The 19,123-nt window shown below is 37.9% G+C and overlaps 1 protein-coding gene across 5 annotated transcripts in view; it reads right to left on the bottom strand.

Moving 5' to 3' along the window:
- AIMP1 (aminoacyl tRNA synthetase complex interacting multifunctional protein 1) overlaps positions 1–19,123 on the bottom strand; it is a 66,325-nt gene that overhangs the window by 15,327 nt on the left and 31,875 nt on the right. For 3 of the 5 annotated variants that reach the window (XM_030564515.1, XM_030564516.1, XM_030564518.1), the window contains 4 exons: positions 13,639–13,772; positions 10,537–10,650; positions 5,803–5,964; positions 2,859–3,073 (listed from right to left, as the gene is read on the bottom strand). In XM_030564515.1, the coding sequence (XP_030420375.1) occupies positions 2,859–3,073; positions 5,803–5,964; positions 10,537–10,650; positions 13,639–13,772 (625 nt within the window). Of the gene's footprint in view, positions 1–2,858; positions 3,074–5,802; positions 5,965–10,536; positions 10,651–13,638; positions 13,809–16,210; positions 16,315–19,123 lie in introns of those variants that run through there. The other 2 variants (XM_030564517.1, XM_030564513.1) reach the window with 2 other exon arrangements.

Below are 19,123 nucleotides of genomic sequence, written 5' to 3'. Positions count from 1 at the left end.
TCTCTGTATGGGTATATATATCTCCTCAATATATGTTCCATTCTATGCATTCGAAGAAGTGGGCTGTAGCCCACGAAAACTTATGCTCAAATAAATTTGTTAGTCTCCAAGATGCCACAAGTACTCTTGTTCTTTTTGCGGATACAGACTAACACGGCTGCTACTCTGAAACCTGTAAATAGTGAGAGTAAGCACTGCAACCAGACCCCATTAGAGAATTAAAATTGAAGCAGAACATTTTTAAACAAAACAAACGCCTTCAAATTTGCCCTATCCCACAAAAAATTGTTCTCAGATTGAGATCTTTGTATATTAACAAATTTTTAAAGCAACACCACGACTCCTTTTGAATTTAGTAAAATTTACATATGTGCAACATTCTGAATATTTAAAAGAAAATTTAACAAAAAGTAATTTTTCTTAGCATTAAGATACAAATCCCTGAAAACAAGAAGGAATAACGGAAAATAGACAATTTAAATATATTCTTGATATTATATACTTACTGTGTACATACAGTACATTTTGCAGGTGATAGTTGTATATTTTAAGCCACTGTTATGAAAGTAAATCCCCCAAAATATATGATGATGTAAAATGTCAGTGGTTCTATTTTGTTTCAAATATTTGAAATGCAAATATCTGAGATAGCCTGGTGCTGAATGCTGCACAACAACTGAGATAGACAGATGTATAGAATAAAAGGGACATTGCAATAGTTTTATGCTCTTTATTCATGCTTGGTTTTGACTGACTACAAAAACAATCCTGGGATAGACAGTATAGCCTTTAACACTGAAGGTGACGCAGTGCAGAAACAAATGGAAATATGTTGTGGATGTGTATAGGCACATTTAGATTGAAACAAAATGGAAATGGGAAGGGTTTTGAATTACCTTCTTCATATACCCTCTCAGTGGCTGATCAGAGAGCTTTAATATTATTTATATCCTGAAGAGTTCAAGAATAATATTTCTAGGTACAAAGGTATAGGTTAGAAAAGGATGTATGCACTTGTAAACTTTAAATATCCAGATGGTTTTCTTCCATTAATGTTTCTAGTAAAGTCAAACTAGTATCCTTTTCTGACTGGCTAAGTCTCTACTTTTCCAAATGTTTCTCATTATATTATTTCCTTATATTGTACCACATGTGACGATCATTCAGAGGAACTTTAAAGAACGGGCATGAAGACATTAACAAAACTAAACATTTTCTGGATACACACAAGAAGATGATTGTTTTACGTGCCTCACATTCCAGTAAATACAGGGGTAGGCAACCTATGGCATGCGTGCCGAAGTTGGCACGTGAACTGATTTTCGGTGGCATTCACACTGCCTGGGTCCTGGCCACCGGTCTGAGGGGCTCTGCATTTCAATTTAATTTTAAATGAAGCTTCTTAAATATTTGGAAACCTTATTTACTTTACATACAACAATAGTTTAGTTATATATTATAGACGTACAGAAAGAGACCTTCTAAAAAGGTTACAATGTATTACTAGCACGCAAAACCTTAAATTAGAGTGCATAAATGAAGACTTGGCACACCTTTTCTGAAAGGTTGCCGACCCCTGAGTTAACATCTCAGGGCTTCAAGATGCCTAACACACATTTTTTAAACATGTACATGTGTGTTGTTTATGCAGCTTACACTTAAATGAAACTTGGAATGTTACATGTATGACAGAAGAACTTGGAAAATATCTGTGTAGACTTTTAAAAAACACATTAGTTCATCACTGCAACATCAGAAACAGTATTATTTGAAAGTGAGCATTACCATAAAATTTGCTTTTACTTTAAATAACTTTAAAATATTCCTTTTTTAAGTGTTTGCTAGATGTTTCCAATTCTAATATAAAAAGTGAGTTCTGGAAAAGATCTAATTATTTTAAAGGGCATTGTGTCTGGTATATAGTTTAGATGGCCCAGGACAAAACCTCAGATCCAAATACTCAGGAAATCTTTGAAGATGGGAAATTGGTGAGCAATATCTCTATAACAGACAAATCCAGAAGCTGGGATTCAAACTATCCCTCTACAACACCTCAAGGTTAAAAAAAAGTTCAGATTTGGACACAGATTTTAAATCATGGACCTCCCTAGTAGGAACCATATGATAATTACGCAGCTTTAGATCCAAATATTAAAATAAACAGCAATATATGACCAAAAGCCTATGTGATCGTATAAAAATATCTGAAAAACCAAGAAGGTCAGTATTTTTCTAATAAAACTGCTTATAAACACAAATTATTTTATGGAAGCAAAATAAGACATATACATAGATATACCTATCTCATGAGACTAGCAATTTTAATCTCATTAACACATTTGTATTTAGGATAAATATGCATTTTAAACACTGCTATGATAATTTAAACAAAATAAGGAATAAAAATAAAGGAAAAATATGGAAAACATTAAAAAAATAATAATCACAGATTCATAAAAGTTAGAATTGGAAGGGATCCATCAATCCTCAATCATTTACTTACGGCATTATGTGCCCATCTATATTATTCCCCTAAACTAGCCGCTTGAATGAAATATCAATATTTCCTTTCAAACATTTTCAATGAGACGGACGTCTTTTAAAAGCAAGAAAGTTTGTAACAGCAAGAGTACTTACAGCTGCACAAGTACAGCTTCTCATCTAGTTTAAAATCTGCCCTTCCATTGTTAAAATATTATTTTTAATAAACAAAATAAAGATTAAGACTGCTGTTGAAGAACATGTTTCTTATAAACCAGGAGACACTTTAACAGAATTAGCATTAGCTAGGATTCTTTGGGACTAAGACAGTATACATTACGCAGCCAAATACTGTATAAAAGTAATTTCATTTGTACCTGTTCTAGAGGCACATGCTTTACTAAGCCACTGACAACAGTTCTTGGGTTTGCTTCTCCAACATCCACCTCCTCGACATATAGAGAATCCGCATCAGGGTGATTTTTTGCAGTAATGATACAACCGACACGAAGGTCCAGACGAGAAACATCCATAGGTCTGGAGTCATCACTCCCAGCTCCTGGCGGCGGCTGCTTCTTCTCCCTCTTCTCTCCTGTAGTAGTGAGTTTAATTAGATGCAGAAATAACTCCCTAGAATGTATACATATATATCAACTTGTATGGACAAGAGAAACTACAATATCAGTGTGACATATAAGTACAGTAGTTCAGTTCATTTAGTATCACCACTAGAGAAGGAAGAAAACAAAGGAAGGACTAACTTCTTACTTGCACCCATTATTTCAAATCATGTCATTCTTAGACCTAAACTACTATCACTGGTTACTATTTCCCATAAATATTAAAACTTAATATTACAAATAAAATGACTGTATATTTTATTTTTTAAGTTAAAAGTCATCTTGATTTTAACTGTGGCTATTTTGTATGAAAACAGTGTTTTGTATGATCTGCAAGTAGTCACAGCAGCAGCAGCAAACTTAGTACTGATAATTCACCAGCAAAACGGAACCCCAGTATGATACCTAATTAAAAAAGTGATGCAAGAGCCCTATAGTCGTCCTGGCCTAAAAAAAATAAAAAATAAAATAAAGCCTCCAAGAATGTTATATATTGATAAAATAAATTGATATTTCTCTTGCACCAATACAAAAGATATTTTAATCACTTCTCATCAAATTATTGTGGGAAAGCTGGTTTAAGGTATTGCTCCCTTTATCTTAAAAAAATCTGAATTATTGACCTGCCCAAATGTCTGCCATATGCAGAAAGAAGAATCGATACATGCGTTTGACGGAAAATATCAGAAAAGGCATCTTACATTTCAATTGATTCATAGCTGTTACTCACATTGATTTAAGAATTAGTTCATATTAGGACTCATACAGATATTCTTCTCTTTTTTAAATTAACAGCTTACATTTTGTAAACTCTCAGGGCTGTAATAAATGATTTTGTACATAAGAACACATCTGCTGGTTTGAAGATGAGATGTTCACATTCGGTTTACTGAATTACAATCCATGGGAGTAGCATCTTAATTAAGACGTGTATTCCAGATGCTAGTATTTTCATCTAAAGAAGCTGGATCTTTCTAACATTTCTACCATGATATGTAAAGTCAAACAACGAAATATCATCTTCAGGAAGGAAAAAAGGGACAACGAAGCACCTTTCTTTTCACTTGTAATTTAAGTAAATAACTTTCTATACATTTTTGTTTATAAATATTCCAGTACAGGACTGTGCCTGCACAAAGTGAGAACTTTCAAAGATAACATAAAAAATTCTTTATTAACCTTGTAACCACTAGATCCCACTAAAAAATGCTAAAATTGTGCATCACTTTATTGCTTTAGAGATGCCATCTGGCCTCTACTTCAAATTTTATGAATCCCAGTGAGATCCTAGTCTGTGTCAAAAGTCTTGCATACTGAAGACAAGGACAATTATTATACCTACCTACAGAACCAAATGCCGTTTCAGTCCCTTTACTGCCATAGGGATGTCAAAATTCGGAAGAAGGTCCGGAAATTAATCCATTTCAATCAATGGTGAATTGTACTATTCATAAACTGACCCTTCCTAATCATGCATTGAGTTGCCAAACAGACCCTTGTGGAAACGTAATCAGTATTTTACAATTATATTTTTTTCCTTCCTTCTTAAATTATTCTCTTCATTAAATACTCTTACAGGAAGGTTACTAGAGGCAGCTAATAAATATCAAATGGGATCAAATATATTCAGGTAAAATATTTAAAGTCCCAACCCATAGTGTTAATTTCCACAAATGTTATTTGCCTAGCTGATTTCACTATACTCCCCTCTATCCAAACAATAATACCACTAGCGTTGATATGGATGGATTTAGATAGGTTGTTGAAGTTCACTGACTGAGCTTTCCGAAAAGAAGCAGAAGAAACAGTCAAACAACATTGGGTTCTACCCTTTAGTGCTATATTACATTACTACTTCTTACTGAGTACCATATATACTTGTTCATAAACCAAATGTTTTTGGTAAAAAAGAGACACATCAAAGAGCGGGGGTCGGCTTATAAATGGATCTTCACCAAAATTTGATGATAATTGAATATCTAATACATTGTTGTTTTGTTCACCTGGAGAGTCTGCAGGCATGGAGCCCCTCAGCTCCACTTCCCGCAGCTCCCATTGGCTGGGAACAGTGAACAGCAGCCACAGGGAGCTGAGGGGCTCTATGCCTGCAGACATTCCAAGTAAACAAAACGTCCCGCCAGCTGCTTACCCTGACAGGCCAGGAACCAAAGTTTGCTGACCCCTGAAATATAGGGTCAGCTTATGAAATGGTCATACAGTTTTTGCTGTTTTTACCTAACCATCTTGAGGGTCGGCTTATAAACGAACAGGCTAACAAACGAGTATATATGGTAATTTCTCTAAGCTAGTTTATGGGCTGTTGCTTGCATTGTATAAAAGGTAGAATCAAAATTGAACAATCAACCTCAGATCTGAGAGTTATTTAATTTCATGTGCTGTAGCAGACTCCACCTCAACATTTCAGTATTTTATTTATTATTTTGAAAGAGGAGATAACCTACAGTTCAGCCACATTGACACAAATCTGCCCAGTATCCAACTTAAATTTTAAGTGCCTCAAACCTATTTGATTAAACTTTTTCATTAGTTGTAAATACTTCCTTTCTCCAGGAGTTTAAGAGTTAATGTGTATGAATTTTCCTACTGTAGCTCTACTAATTGCTCTTTTCTATCCTCTCCAATAAAAATGTAAACAGCAAGTCTGCAAATTAACTGTTGTAGATTTGAAAAATGAAAATACCTTTTTTTTCTGCTCTCTCCTTTTTTTTCTTTTCTTCACTTCCACCTTTAATTTGGTCTTTGGGACCAGAAGGAGAGGATGTGACAGGCGCAGGCTGTGGTAAGTCTTCCGAAAATGAAGCTGCTGAAATGGTCCCACTGGATGGAATTGGGATATGTTTCACTAAAATTAAACATGATGGAAGTTAAAATGCTATTTAATTTCCTTAATACGGTAATTGAAATCAAGGCATTTTATCAGAAATAAAAAGAAAATGTAAAGAAAAGCAACATAGGAAAGTAGTGCTTCAGAAAACAAAATAAAAAGTATTTCATATATCCTGCTATGTCACTACAACAAAATTTATTCTGATTAAATAACTGTATTATTGTTTTTATATTTGGACACCTAATATTTTTCCTAAAAAGAAAATGGATAACTTTAAAAATACACAAAAATAGAAACAAAGCAAGAGAGGTGATTCCATCAGTGCTACGCCTGCCTGTTTCTTCCCTCCCTCAACCCCATTTCATCTGAAGTTTAAGTACATTCTTAAAAGCAAAACCCAATTTTGTCTAAACACACACTCAAAGAGAAAATGAGAAGGTAAGGCCCTTGCAAAAATGTATGCCTATGCTCAACTTTATGTATGTGACTACTTCCATTAACTTTAGTGATGCTTCTCATGTGCATAAAATTAAGCCCAAATGTAAATCTTTAGAGAATCGAGGCTTAAATCACCAGAAAAAAAATAATTTGAAAAAGCAGTTATAGCATAATTATAATTTTTAAATGGTGTTATGAAGAATATAAAAGTTGTAGGAGGCAAAATATAATGGAGACTATTGCAATCATAGGGGTGTCTTTTTTTTTTGCTAAAATGATACATGATTGATTGAGATTGCAAAACCACTTTTTTACATACAGAAAAAATGTGAACCCCAAAACCATTTTTGAGGTGGGGGAAAAGTGGAGGGATAAAGACATGATCTTGGGGATTAAGTGAGCAAAGGATTGGGAGCCTGAGAGAGAATTTAAACAATCATTGTTTCAATCAATAAAATAAAAGTTGTTTTGGGGCATCAAAAACATTTCTCCACTGATATGTGGTAAGTACCAACGTGACAATTTAAGACATTCCCAAATGTTACATGGAGACAAACGTGTCCCATCCTCTCCATGTCTGTTTTATAGAAGGTAATCTTCTTAGGCAAGAGCTGTCTTCATTTTGTGTCTTGAACAGCACTGGCTCCACTGTGCTTAATAAATAATATATTTGGTAAGTCATACTTTTAACCACATACATTTCTTATAACACTTTGAGGAAAAAGATTAGAGGTTTCTATGTAGGAAGAGTGCCTAGTGACGGAGGGCTGGAAGAAGAAACTTCTAGCAAGCCCCAAAAGATGTATGCTGGAGATACAGGAGAGAGTCTGTGAGAAGAAGAAAAAGTTAACTGGGGAGACAGAAAAAACGAAAGGAGATCACATGTAATGTGATATGTAAAGTTACTGTTACCAAATTTTGGCCTTTGCAACTAAGACATCTAACCTGTTCTAATGAGGTTTTGAGCAGCCTTTCTTAGACAAGTATTCAGAAAAACCTTTACTTTGTTCTCCCCCTCCCAGATAAATATTGCTTTATTTAAATACAACCATAGTTTTTGTTAATTTTGAGAAACAAGCACTAACTATCTATCTCTAGAAACCTTTATCTTGAGAGGCTGAAAACACAGAATTTTTAGATAGGCCGTGATTTGTACCTTAAGAAAGGCCACAGATGGGGGGAAACAGTGGCATAAAATGAGAAGACTCACTGTTATAGTAATGAAGTATGTTGTGCAGAAAATTTTGCATATTGTAAAGCATGGGATAATTAAACTTGTTTGCATGTGTTACAAGAAGTGGGTGGTAACTACAGCAGTAGTTAAGATATGTGGTCATGTATAAAGTATAGTACAGTTTTCTTTCAGATCTTAGCAATATTCATTTCATATTAGGATATGTCATAGTATGACATGATTCTGTCACGGAGGTCACAGTTTCTGTGACTTTGCAGGACCTCTCTGACTTCTTCTGGGGTAAGGCTAGAGCTGCTGTCAGCTGCGGCTCCAGAATTAAAGCAGCGGCTGGGGTTGGGTCAGCCTCCTAGGGCTAGAGCAGCAGAGATCAGTCACTGCTTCAACGGCTGGCAGTCCACCCCAGGGGCCTGCCAGAACGGCAGTTGGGGTTGAGTCAGCCCCCCTGGGGCTGGGACAGTGGCAGTCAGCCCCCGGCAGCGTGTTGTTTGTTCCCATTCCCCCTCAGGTTATTTTTAATAAAAGTCAGGGACAGGTTGTGGGCATCCATGAATATTTCTTGATTGCCTGTGACCTGTCCCCCACTTTTACTAAAAATACCATGACAGAATCTTATCAGTAAAGTTAAGTTATTCTCAGACTGGGTACTTGCAATATTTATGTGGTTGGCAAAGTGAAATATGCTGACAGCTCACAAATTAAAGCAGCTTTCTATCACAGGACCACTACAATCCGTAAGCCTGTTATCCAGAAAGTACAACAGGGCTACTTCATCCTACCAAAATCAACAGTAAAAGAGATCTTCTTTTCACAAGTAACAGCAGGTGGTCCTGTAAGTACTCACTGCACATTTGATAAAAAGGTAATGGCATGAATAGTTCATGTGCTTCCAAAATGAAAGGAAAGGGTCAAAGCTCCCTTGGTCTTTACTTGGGCAAGACATCACAAGCCATTCTATTGATCAGTTCCTTAGATTCATAGACTTTAAGCCAAGAGAGACCATTAGATCGTCTAGTCAGATTTCCTGTAAATCACAGGACATTAAATTTCACCCAATTACACACATACTGAGCCCAATAACTTGTGTTTGGCTAAAGCATGAACTTCAAAAAAGGCATCCAGTCTTGATCTGATGACATCAAGAGATGGAGAATTCACCACTTCCCCTGGTGTAAGTTCCAGTAGTTAATCATCCACACTTAAAAATTTGTGCCTTATTTCTTTAAATATGTCTGGCTTAAATTTTCAGATATTGGTTCTTGTTATGCATTCCTCTGTAAAGAGAAGGAGTCCTTTAGTACTCAGTATTTTATCTCCATGAAGGCTCTTATTGAGAGGTGACTTGATTACACTGCATCTTCTTGTCAACAAAATGAATAGATTGATCTCTAAGTCTTTCACTGCAAGGCCTTTTTTCCAGATCTCAAATAATTTTTGTGGCTTTTTTTGCACCAGCTCCAATTTTTCAACCTACAGTTCTGGCATCCACATTTTGAAAAGCATGTAGTATTCCAATATTGGTCTCACCAATGTCGCATACAGATGTAAAATCATCTCCCTAGTCTAACCCACTACTCCCTGTTTATATATCCAAGCCTAGCATAAATACCCTTTAATTCTTTACCACCTGGATCTCATTTCAGCTTTTCCATTATTTTGCTTTGGACTGTTGTCAGGCTAAGCAGCCTGCAGTTACAGTTAAACTTGTCCTTTGGTTACCAGTACAGGAAAGGCTTCTTGTCCCTTCCATTCTTAAAAGATGCATCATTCCATATGCTGATGTATATGTTCCTTGTAGTGTGAATACATAATAGACTCATAAAACATGTTCTTCTGTTCAGTAGAAAAAGGTCTTGTATTTAGTTCTGCTCTCCATCCACATAAATTGCTTAAATGAAGTAGTAAAGTCTATCCAAAACATTTGTCAAACAGGATATTAATTCTCTATCCTTTTTATATATTACAGTTACAACCTGGAAACTTTGTATACATAGAGGCTTGTCCCTTATGTGTAATAGGGATATTTTTCTGTAAAATATTTCTGTGAAATATCAGTACACACCTCTTACCCACACCTACCTATCCCACATCTGAAAAGAATACTGAGATCAACTATTGCAGGTTCTCAGCCATTGGGAAAAAAACAAACTAATGGAGACTCTAGCATATCAAAGGAATTAAGTCATGTGAAAGGAGGAGGTTGATCCTCTGCATTTATGAAGTGGTGGTTCTTTTGAAGACTGCACATGTTGATTTAACAGTGGAACAGGTCAATAACGGGAAGCAGTAAAATCATGCTTTACTGGATAGTGTCTTATCTGGTTTCCAGTACTAGAAATGTGAAACAAATATACTAAAAATGGTTTTTTTTTTGTTTTTTTTTTAAACATATACCTCAAGACATGTTTGCGGAAAATGAAACACTCATGCTGGATTTGGAGAACTGCAGCTTCCTCTTTTTGTTCCTTTTCTCTCAAAAGTAAAATTTCATAAAGGCGAGGACTATATCAGTCCCGGGCTTAAAAAGCTAGACCCAGACTGGGACATTGACAGAGGAGGAACGGTGGGATAGCAAAGTCTTTGTTGTTAAGCCACGGGGCTAAAACTCAGAAAAGCTACGTTCTAATCTCAGTTCTGCCACAAAATCCCTATCATGCCAGGCACTGTACAGACATATAGAAAGACATGGCCCAAACCATGAGTAAACTTTTCACATGTAACTGTCACTTCTGCAACTTACAAGAGAACTCATATACTTTAAGTTACAGAGGTGGTTAGCCACTGAGAGGTATGGCATTCCAAAGTGTCACCGAAGCAGCCAAAAAATAGATGTGGATGTGACTACAAGAATATGAATCAGGAAGGATTAAACAAGTGATCAAAACAGCAGTCAAAGATGGTGACAGGATTTAAGCCCACACATGTGATGATATAGTTCTCCTTCCTTTCTCTCTCACCTCCATTCCGAATTTCTGCCTGAATTAGCTCCTGTTTCAGTCCCTCAATTTCTTTCTTCAGTTTAGCATTTTCAACACGGAGCTTCTTCTCTTCTCTGAGAGATGCCTGCAGGACTAAAGTTGATACAATTTACATTAGAAACTACAGGCTCCAGTTATTACACATCCATTTGCTAAGTGCTGGATGTCACATATCTGAAAAAAATTAGTTAAATTAAAAGCAAATAACGGGAATATTTTAAAAATATTTAAAAATCATCATTAGAAAAGATCTCATACATTTTATTACAGTTACTGACTTTTTATTAATGAATACAGACAGTGGTTTCTCAAATATCAACTTTCATACATTCCTCATGGACTTGCATCTAAATCATAATCAAGCTACTTTTTGTTCCCCTCTCAAATTCCTACAGTGGCACCAATCTGAATCTATAACTTTGTAATCAACCATATGAGGTTCAACAAAATTCTCTTTCTGTATGCATAACCTATATTTGTAAACACCCAGATTTCTGTCCTGATTTACAATAAAAAAAAAATCATTGAATTTGGCAGACTAACTATAGAATGTACAATGAAGTTACACTGCTGTGAAAGTAAGAACAGTCTTATTTAGGCAAAGGAAAAAAGGTTTTATTCCCTGTGCGCTCACAGGCATCCTGGGTGACCTTCAGCAAGTCACTCAATTTTGTGCCTCCATCTCTCCATTCTGAAATGGTAATGCTGAGAGGCTTGTTCTATTATTCTTCATAATTGTGAGGCATTCAAGATATTACATAAATTAGCATAACAGAAAAGATAATAAATAAATGCAAATGGGTGTCTGAATTTGGTAGGTGTCATAGCAAAAGTGAGGAGGGTTCTGAAGATGACAACTAACAGAACAGTTCCAGGAGGCATCCCACGCAAAAAGAAGTGATAGAAGAAAACATGAAAAATGAAAACATGAAAAATGTTTTCTGAGTTTTGACTGCCCATTTTTCTTTACTTACAGAGTGGAGACCGGGTGGGGCAGAGGAGGAGGGAAGGGAAGAGGCCGATGCAATAAGAGTCAAGAGTGACTAATTAAAGAGACCAAGAAACTTGAACTTAATTCAGTACAGCAGGGAGCCAGTGGAGAGATTCAAAGCAAATGGGGAGGCGACACTGTCAGAGACATGGGTAAGGAAGATGAATTAAGCAGCTGTATTTTGTATGGACTGGAAATGGTATGTGTGAGGGTTGGTGAAGTGCTTATGATAATCAAGACGTGAACTGATAAGAACTTGGAAAACGTTTTAGTGGCATGGATTTTTGAAGTGAAGTGTGCTAGAGGAAAAAGAGGCAGGATTTAACATGGTCTGACTGTAGTACATAGGAGAGGAAAGAAGTCAAAGACAACCCTCAGTTTATGGACCTGAGTGCTAGGGAGAATTATGCTATTAGCCAGAATGACAGAGAATGGAAGGAGGACAGGGCTTGGGAGAAAAGATAAGAAGTTGAGTTTTGGGCATGTTATGTTTCAGCTGATGGTGAGGCATTCCGGAAGAAATGTCAGTCGATCTACCAAAGCAGAAATTGTGGGAATTTCATATACAGGATAACAACAGACTAACTTAAACCAACATGCTGCAATAATGCCAATGCACACATATCTAATTTTTTTGGTTAACAAAACAGAGTGATGAATGAATGTGAGAGAGAAGGCTGATTCCCACCTATGGAGTGATATTTCTTCTATGATACAATGAACAATGTACAATGAACTATGAAGGGCAGCACTGAAGTTGATACATCTTAAAAATGTATTTAAAAAAATTATGGAGGCATATATTAAGACTTTGCTTTGTAAAGATGACAAGGCAAAAGAGGAGTCTTTGGCCCTCTGATACTGACTAGACACTAAGTTTTGTTAAAGCTTTAAGAGTTGAACAAGACTATTTCATTATCAGTAGGATAGAAGTAAATTTTTGAGAGTTGTCAAGTGTTCGCTAAATTGAACAAGGCATGAATGAAAATAATGGTTTGGCTCATAAGCAGAAGACGATTATGCAAGACTAATAAATGCGGTTTCCAAATACAGTGTAGAAAGAAGAGAAATGGAAAAAAAAAGATTAAGAATAAAGCTTGAAAATAGTAGTAGAGCTCAAGGGGGAGGGATAGCTCAGTAGTTTGAGCATTGGCCTGCTAACCCCAGGGCTGTGAGCTCAATCCTTGAGGGGGCCATTTAAGGATCTGGAGCACAAATCTGTCTGGGGATTGGTCCTGCTTTGAGCAGGGGTTTGGACTAGATGAGGTACCTTCCAACTCTGATATTCTATGATATTTATGATGGAGCACCTTCATCCTTTGAAATGTATCACTCTGTTGAGAATGAAAACCCGTGTAGTAACTATGACTGACTCAAAAATGGAAATGGAGTTGTTTCATGAAGGTACAGAGAATATATGGCTAAATATTAGACTACTGAGGACACATACCCAGATCATAAAAATCCTGGTTTCTGGAAACAAGCTGGGGCATATATTTACATATATGGAGTGTTTTGTATTCCGTTGTCAGAAAGTGGCCTAACATTTACATCAGAGTCAGGCAGAGAGTTTGCTGACAGCTTCATAGAATCCTATACAGCAGGGGCAGGCAAACTTTTTGGCCTGAGGGCCACATCTGGGTGGGGAAGTTGCATGCAGGGCCATGAATGTACGGCTGGGGCAGGGAGCTGGGGTGCAGGAAGGAGTGTCGTGTGTGGGAGAGGATGCAGTGTGCAGGAAGGGGCTCAGGGTAAGGGATTGGGGCAGAGGAAGGGTGTGGAATGTACTAGGTGGCTCAGGGAAGAGGGTTGAGGTGCAGGGGGTGCACAGTGTGGGAGGGGGGTCAGGGCAATGGTGCAGAGAGGGGGCTCAGGGCAGGGGGTTGGGGTGCAGGGTGCGGCAGTGGGGTCAGGGCAGGGAGTTTGCATGCAGGAGGGGTTCAGGCTCGGGCTTGGCGCCGCTTACCTGGAGCAGCTCCAGGGTGGCAGCGGTGTGCACCGAGGCCAGGGTAGGCTCCCTGTATATATTATTATAGTATAATAGTAACCATCTGATCAATAAATTTGCTTTAAGACATTGACTTTCTTACTAGCTTTCTCCTTTAGAAGAGCAACTTGCTGTTTGAGGTATTCAATGACTTGATCTGCCTCTGCACCCTTTTGCTCCAGTCTGTTCAATACTGCGTTATTGGCTGCCATCTTAACCAAAGAACGGGCTAAAAACCTGAAACAGGAAAGAGAAAAATATGAACATTGCATTAATGTAATTAATTTTACATTCTTATGCCACATGAATCAGCACTAAAATCAACTGCTGATGCAGTAGGAACATTTGTAAAATGAACAAGCTGGGCTCCCTCCCGCTAAGTGAAAACCCAAACAAACAAAAAGCAATATTAACCAAATTCTGATGTTTGCCAGCTGCGTTTAAATATTTTGGAAGAAAAGCCACCCTAATCCAAACACCCATCTGTAGAAAACATGTTCCTGCTGCACAGCAAAGCACCAAACCCCCTACCTTCCCAGAATGAAAGGCAGATCCAGAGACAGATTAAATGAGCAATGGGGAACAAAGAGGGAAAAAGATAAGGGAAACAAGTTTAGACTGAAGGACAACATGTCTCATATTTGTATCTGAAACATTTATGAAATTTATCAACCAAAAATTCTATTAAGAAGAGTAAGAATGCATAAGAACAGCCAAACTGGGTTGGACCAATGGTCCATCTAGATGAGCAGCCTGTCTTCTGACAGTGGCCAGCGCCAGATCTTTCAGAGGGACTGAACAGCCAGGGCACTGTAGAGTGATCCATCTCCTGTTGTCCAGTCCCACCTTCTGGCAGTTGGAGGGACACACAGAGCATGGGGTTGCCTCCCTGACCATCTTGGCTAATAGGCATGGATGGATCTGTCTTCCATGAACTTACCTAATTCTTTTTTGAACCCAGTTATACATCACAACATCCAATGGGTTGACTGCATTGTGTGAAGGAGTTACTTATGTTTGTTTTAAACCTGATGCCTATTATTTTGATCAGTTGACCTCTAGTTTTTATGTCACGTGAAGGGGGAAAATAACACTTCCCTATTCACTCTCTCTTTACATTCATGGATTTATGGACCTTTATTATATTCCATTAGTTGTCTTTTTTATAAGCTTAAAAAGACAGACTGTTCATGTCTTCTCAAATGGAAATTGTTCCATACCCTTAAGCATTTTTCTGCCTTTCTCTGTACCTTTTCCAGTTTTAATACACCTTTTTTGAGATAGGATGACCAGAACTGCACGCAGTATTCAAGGTGTGGGCATAGCATGGATTTATATAGTGGCATTATATTTTTTGTCATGCTATCTATCCCTTTTTCCTAATGGTTCCTAACATTGTTAGCTTTTTGACTGCCGGTGTGTCACAGGCCCAAGGACTCCCTTCCTCAGGGAGTCCCGGGGAGGCAAATTTGCATTGTATGTTGCTAACACGGTTGCAAGCATCACAAGGCATTTCGGGGGAGGGTCAAAGGTGTGAGTATGGCGTGAAAGATTCCTTTGCAGGTGGCAAGAGGCCAAAGAGGGAAGGAGGAAGAGAGCAGAGAACGAGTTAACTCGACATTTCAGCGAGCTCCGTCTGAAGATGAAATGCTGGCCTGATCCAAGGCCATGGGCTTGACAAGAAAGTTTACAGCTGCTTTCACATCTTACCCAGCCCCGGCCAGCCATGAAAAAAGGAGAGTTGAGCTGAGCAGGGCTGCAGAGATTGCAAAATGATTGAGATGGTGAAGGCCAAAGGGGGGGGGAGAAGACAAAGTCTCTGAAGCCAGTGTGTTTTGGGAAAGCTGAGAAGGCCACAGAAAGCCGGTTAGGACTGGTACAAAGAGCACCAGGAACGGAGGGCCCTGAACAAAAACACCTACAAAGAACCCAGGACTTAAAAACCCTCCCGAGAGCCAAAGTGAGCCGGAGATCACAGCAGACCCTGGACAGCCCATGGACGGGACAAGAACTCCCATCCACCCCTCCCACTCTTCTTCTTATGTTACACCCAGGCTTGGCTCGGGTCAGGCATTTGTGAATATGAAAGTGGATTAGGGCTGGGGGTATTAACGGTTTCTTGCTTCCTTTGAGTGACGCGGGAGCAGTCCCAACACTCACCACTGTTATTTTATTAATAAAGCTTTAAAACTTAGACACTTGGTGTGCCCCGTCATCTCCTCCCCTAAAAATCCTGTGGCCTCAGCCTGATCACCTGATCCCACAGGCAGACTGGTAACATAAATCTGCCACAGCTGCACATTGAGCATGTTTCCAAAGAACTATCCATAATGACTCCAAGATCTCTTTCTTGAGTGGTAACAGCTAATTAGACTCCATCATTTTGTATATGTAGTTGGGATTATTTTTTCCATTGTGCATTACTTTGCACTTATCAACATTGAATTTCATCTGCCATTTTGTTGCCCCAGTTCAGTAACTCTTTGCAACTCTTCAGTTTTTGGTCACCCTTGGACTTACCTATTTTGTATCATCTGCAAATTTTACCACATCATTGTTCACCTCCTTTTCAAGATAATTTTTGATTATGTTGAACAACACAGGTTCCAGTACAGATCCTTGGGGACCCCACTATTTACCACTTTCCAGTGTGAAAACTGAATATTTATTCCTACCTTTTGTGTCTAATCTTCTAATTAATCAATTACTAATCCAGGAGAGGACCTTCCCTCTTATCCCCTGACTCCTCAGTTTGCACAAGAGCCTTTGGTGAGGGACCGTGTCAAAGGCTTTCTGAAAGGCAAAATACACTGTATCATGGGTCATCTTTGTCCACGTTTGCTGATATCCTCAAATAATTTTAATAGATTGGTGAGGCATGATTTCCCTTTACAAAAGCTGTGTTGACCCTTCCCCAACATAATGTGTTTATCTATGTGTCTGATAATTTTGTTCTTTATTATAGTTTCAACCAATTTGCATGGCATCGAAGTTAGTCTTACTGGCCTATAATTGCCAAGATCACCTCTGGAGGTCTTTCGGAGGGGGAAAAAAAAATCAGAATTACATTCAGCTACTCTGCAGTCATCTAGTACAGGGGCTAATTTAAGCAATAGGTTACATACTACAGTCAGTAGTTCTGAAATTTCATATTTGAGTTCCTTCAGAATCCTTGGGACAATACCTTCTAGTCCTGGTGACTTATTACTATTTAATTCATCAACTTATTCCATAATGTTTTCTATTGACACTTCAATCTGGGGCAGTTCGTCAGATTTGTCTGTAAAATGAATGTCTCAGGTGTGAGCTGAGGTTCCCCTCCCTGCCCCAATCCTCTGCAGTGAAGACTGACGCAAAGAATTCATTTAGCTGTTCACAGCAGAAGCCTTCTCTTCCTTTATTGCTTCTTTAGCATTCAGTGCCCTCTTACAGCTTCTAAATCCTCCACATAAGTCAAGGAGTTAGAAGGCAGAGGATACATTACACATTTATGATTATCCATAAACATTAAAAGAAGAGAAAATCACTGTTTTGTTTCTCTTAAGGGCAATTCTTATCCCTAACTACACCGTAAAAGGAGGAATCAAATTCCCCCACATCCCTCCCTCACCTCTTTCCACTTTCAGAGCTATTTTAGTTCATATTTTGAATTCACCATTTCCTCGCCACCTTCTGACTGAAGGCAGGGATTGAGAGCACTCTGTTGACGACACAGGAAAGAAACAGAGAAGATAAGAGGACAGTCATAAGAACATTAGAACAGCCATATTGGAACAGACCGAAGGTCCATCTAGCCAAATATCTTGTCTTCCGACAGTGGCCAATGCCAGGTGCCCCACAGGGAATGAACAGAACAGGTAATCAAGAGGCTAGGGACACCATCCCTACCATTCCTGGCTCATAGCCATTGATGGATCTATCTTTCATGAATTTATCTAGTTCCATTTTTGAACTCTGTTATTGTCCTGGTCTTTACAACATCCTCTGGCAAGTAGTTCCACAGGTTGACTCTGCATTGTGTGAAAAAATACTTTTTTGTTTGTTTTAAACCTGCTGCCTATTAATTTCATTTGGTAGGGACTAGTTCTTGTGTTATGAAAAAGAGTAAATAACACTTCCTTATTTACTTTCTCCACATTTTATAGACCTCTATCCTATCCACCCTGAGTTGCCTCTTTTCCAAGCTCAAAAGTCCCAGTTTTATTAATCTCTCCTCATATGGCAGCGGTTCCATACCCTTAATCATTTTTGTTGCCCTTTTCTGAACCTTTTCCAATTCCAATATATCTTTTTTGAGATGTGGACATACTATGGATTTATATAGAAAATATCATATTGCCTCTCTCTCTTTGCTGTTATGCACATTAAAATCTAGTCACCTCTACCTCCTCTCTCAGGATCCTCAAGAGAATTCCTTCCAAACACAGTACAGAGGATCTGTGAGCCCCTGCTCTGCCTCAGAGTCTTCACTTGCTAAATCCAACAGGGCTTAGTCCTTTCCCTTCTCCTATTTAATGTTTATGTCTAACCATTAAGAGACAGTAGATGCTACTCAAATGTCAGCTATATATTGGTGACAAACAGCTATATAATCACTCTCCTCTGCAGCAGCCTATGCTTTTCCCATCTACCTAGAAAAAATAAACACTTCTATGAATTACAGCTAGCTGAACTATAATGAAAAAAATAAGCAGATGATACTGGTGGACAGGGAGAAACATTGTGAAGATCTCCCAGGATAAAAGACAGCTCCATCAGCTAAAGGAATCTGTCCATCAATTCCACAGGTGTGTGATCTCGGATTCTATGTCTAGACTCCTAGGTTGTAGCAGTGACCAGAAACACCTTTATCATTTCAAATGGCAAGATAACTGAGCCTGCTTCTCTTGGCCATTTATTCTGCCACAATAATCTACATCTATTTCTTTGAAAATGAACAACTATAATGCTCGATATCTGGGGCTGACAACAGAATCCACACGGCAAGGGTACTTTAAGAATGAAGTTACAATTTAAACTCTGATTCTCCTGCCTGTTTAATACTAGTGAATTAAATGTCATTTTAAACTGTTTGCAGACATGAATTTCCTTTACATTTTACAAGGCATAAATGTTGAGACAGCATTAAAAGGTAACACCTTACACTAAATTTATACAAGGTAGCTAGCTAAACTTTAGTGATCCTTGAGAAATATGTAAACTATAATTCTCTCAAGAGAGTGTAATACTAACAGAATAAGTTTGCCAACAACAATAAAACACTACTAAAACTTCAAAGTGAATAGAACTAGTACATTTTATAGTTATTAGTCAAGTTGGCTAATGAACTGAGGATCGGGAAATGAAGTTACATGATTACATCAGATAGACTTTTCCCACTTGTCAAACTTCCTGAGATCTAATATTATAACAGAGAAGAAACAGGAATTTGCAATATTGTTACCAAGAGCCAACAGAACGAAATGAACTGGAGTACTGGCAATGTAAGAACTTGCCAATATGGAGAGATAAGAAGATGATATACATAAAAAACGAAGTTTTTTATAGGTAAATCTTTGTTTAAAATTGTGTACTTAATGTAAAATATA

Source organism: Gopherus evgoodei, chromosome 5, assembly GCF_007399415.2.
Source record: "Gopherus evgoodei ecotype Sinaloan lineage chromosome 5, rGopEvg1_v1.p, whole genome shotgun sequence".
Lineage (NCBI taxonomy): Eukaryota > Metazoa > Chordata > Testudines > Testudinidae > Gopherus > Gopherus evgoodei.
This window is presented reverse-complemented; position numbering and strand designations above follow the sequence as displayed.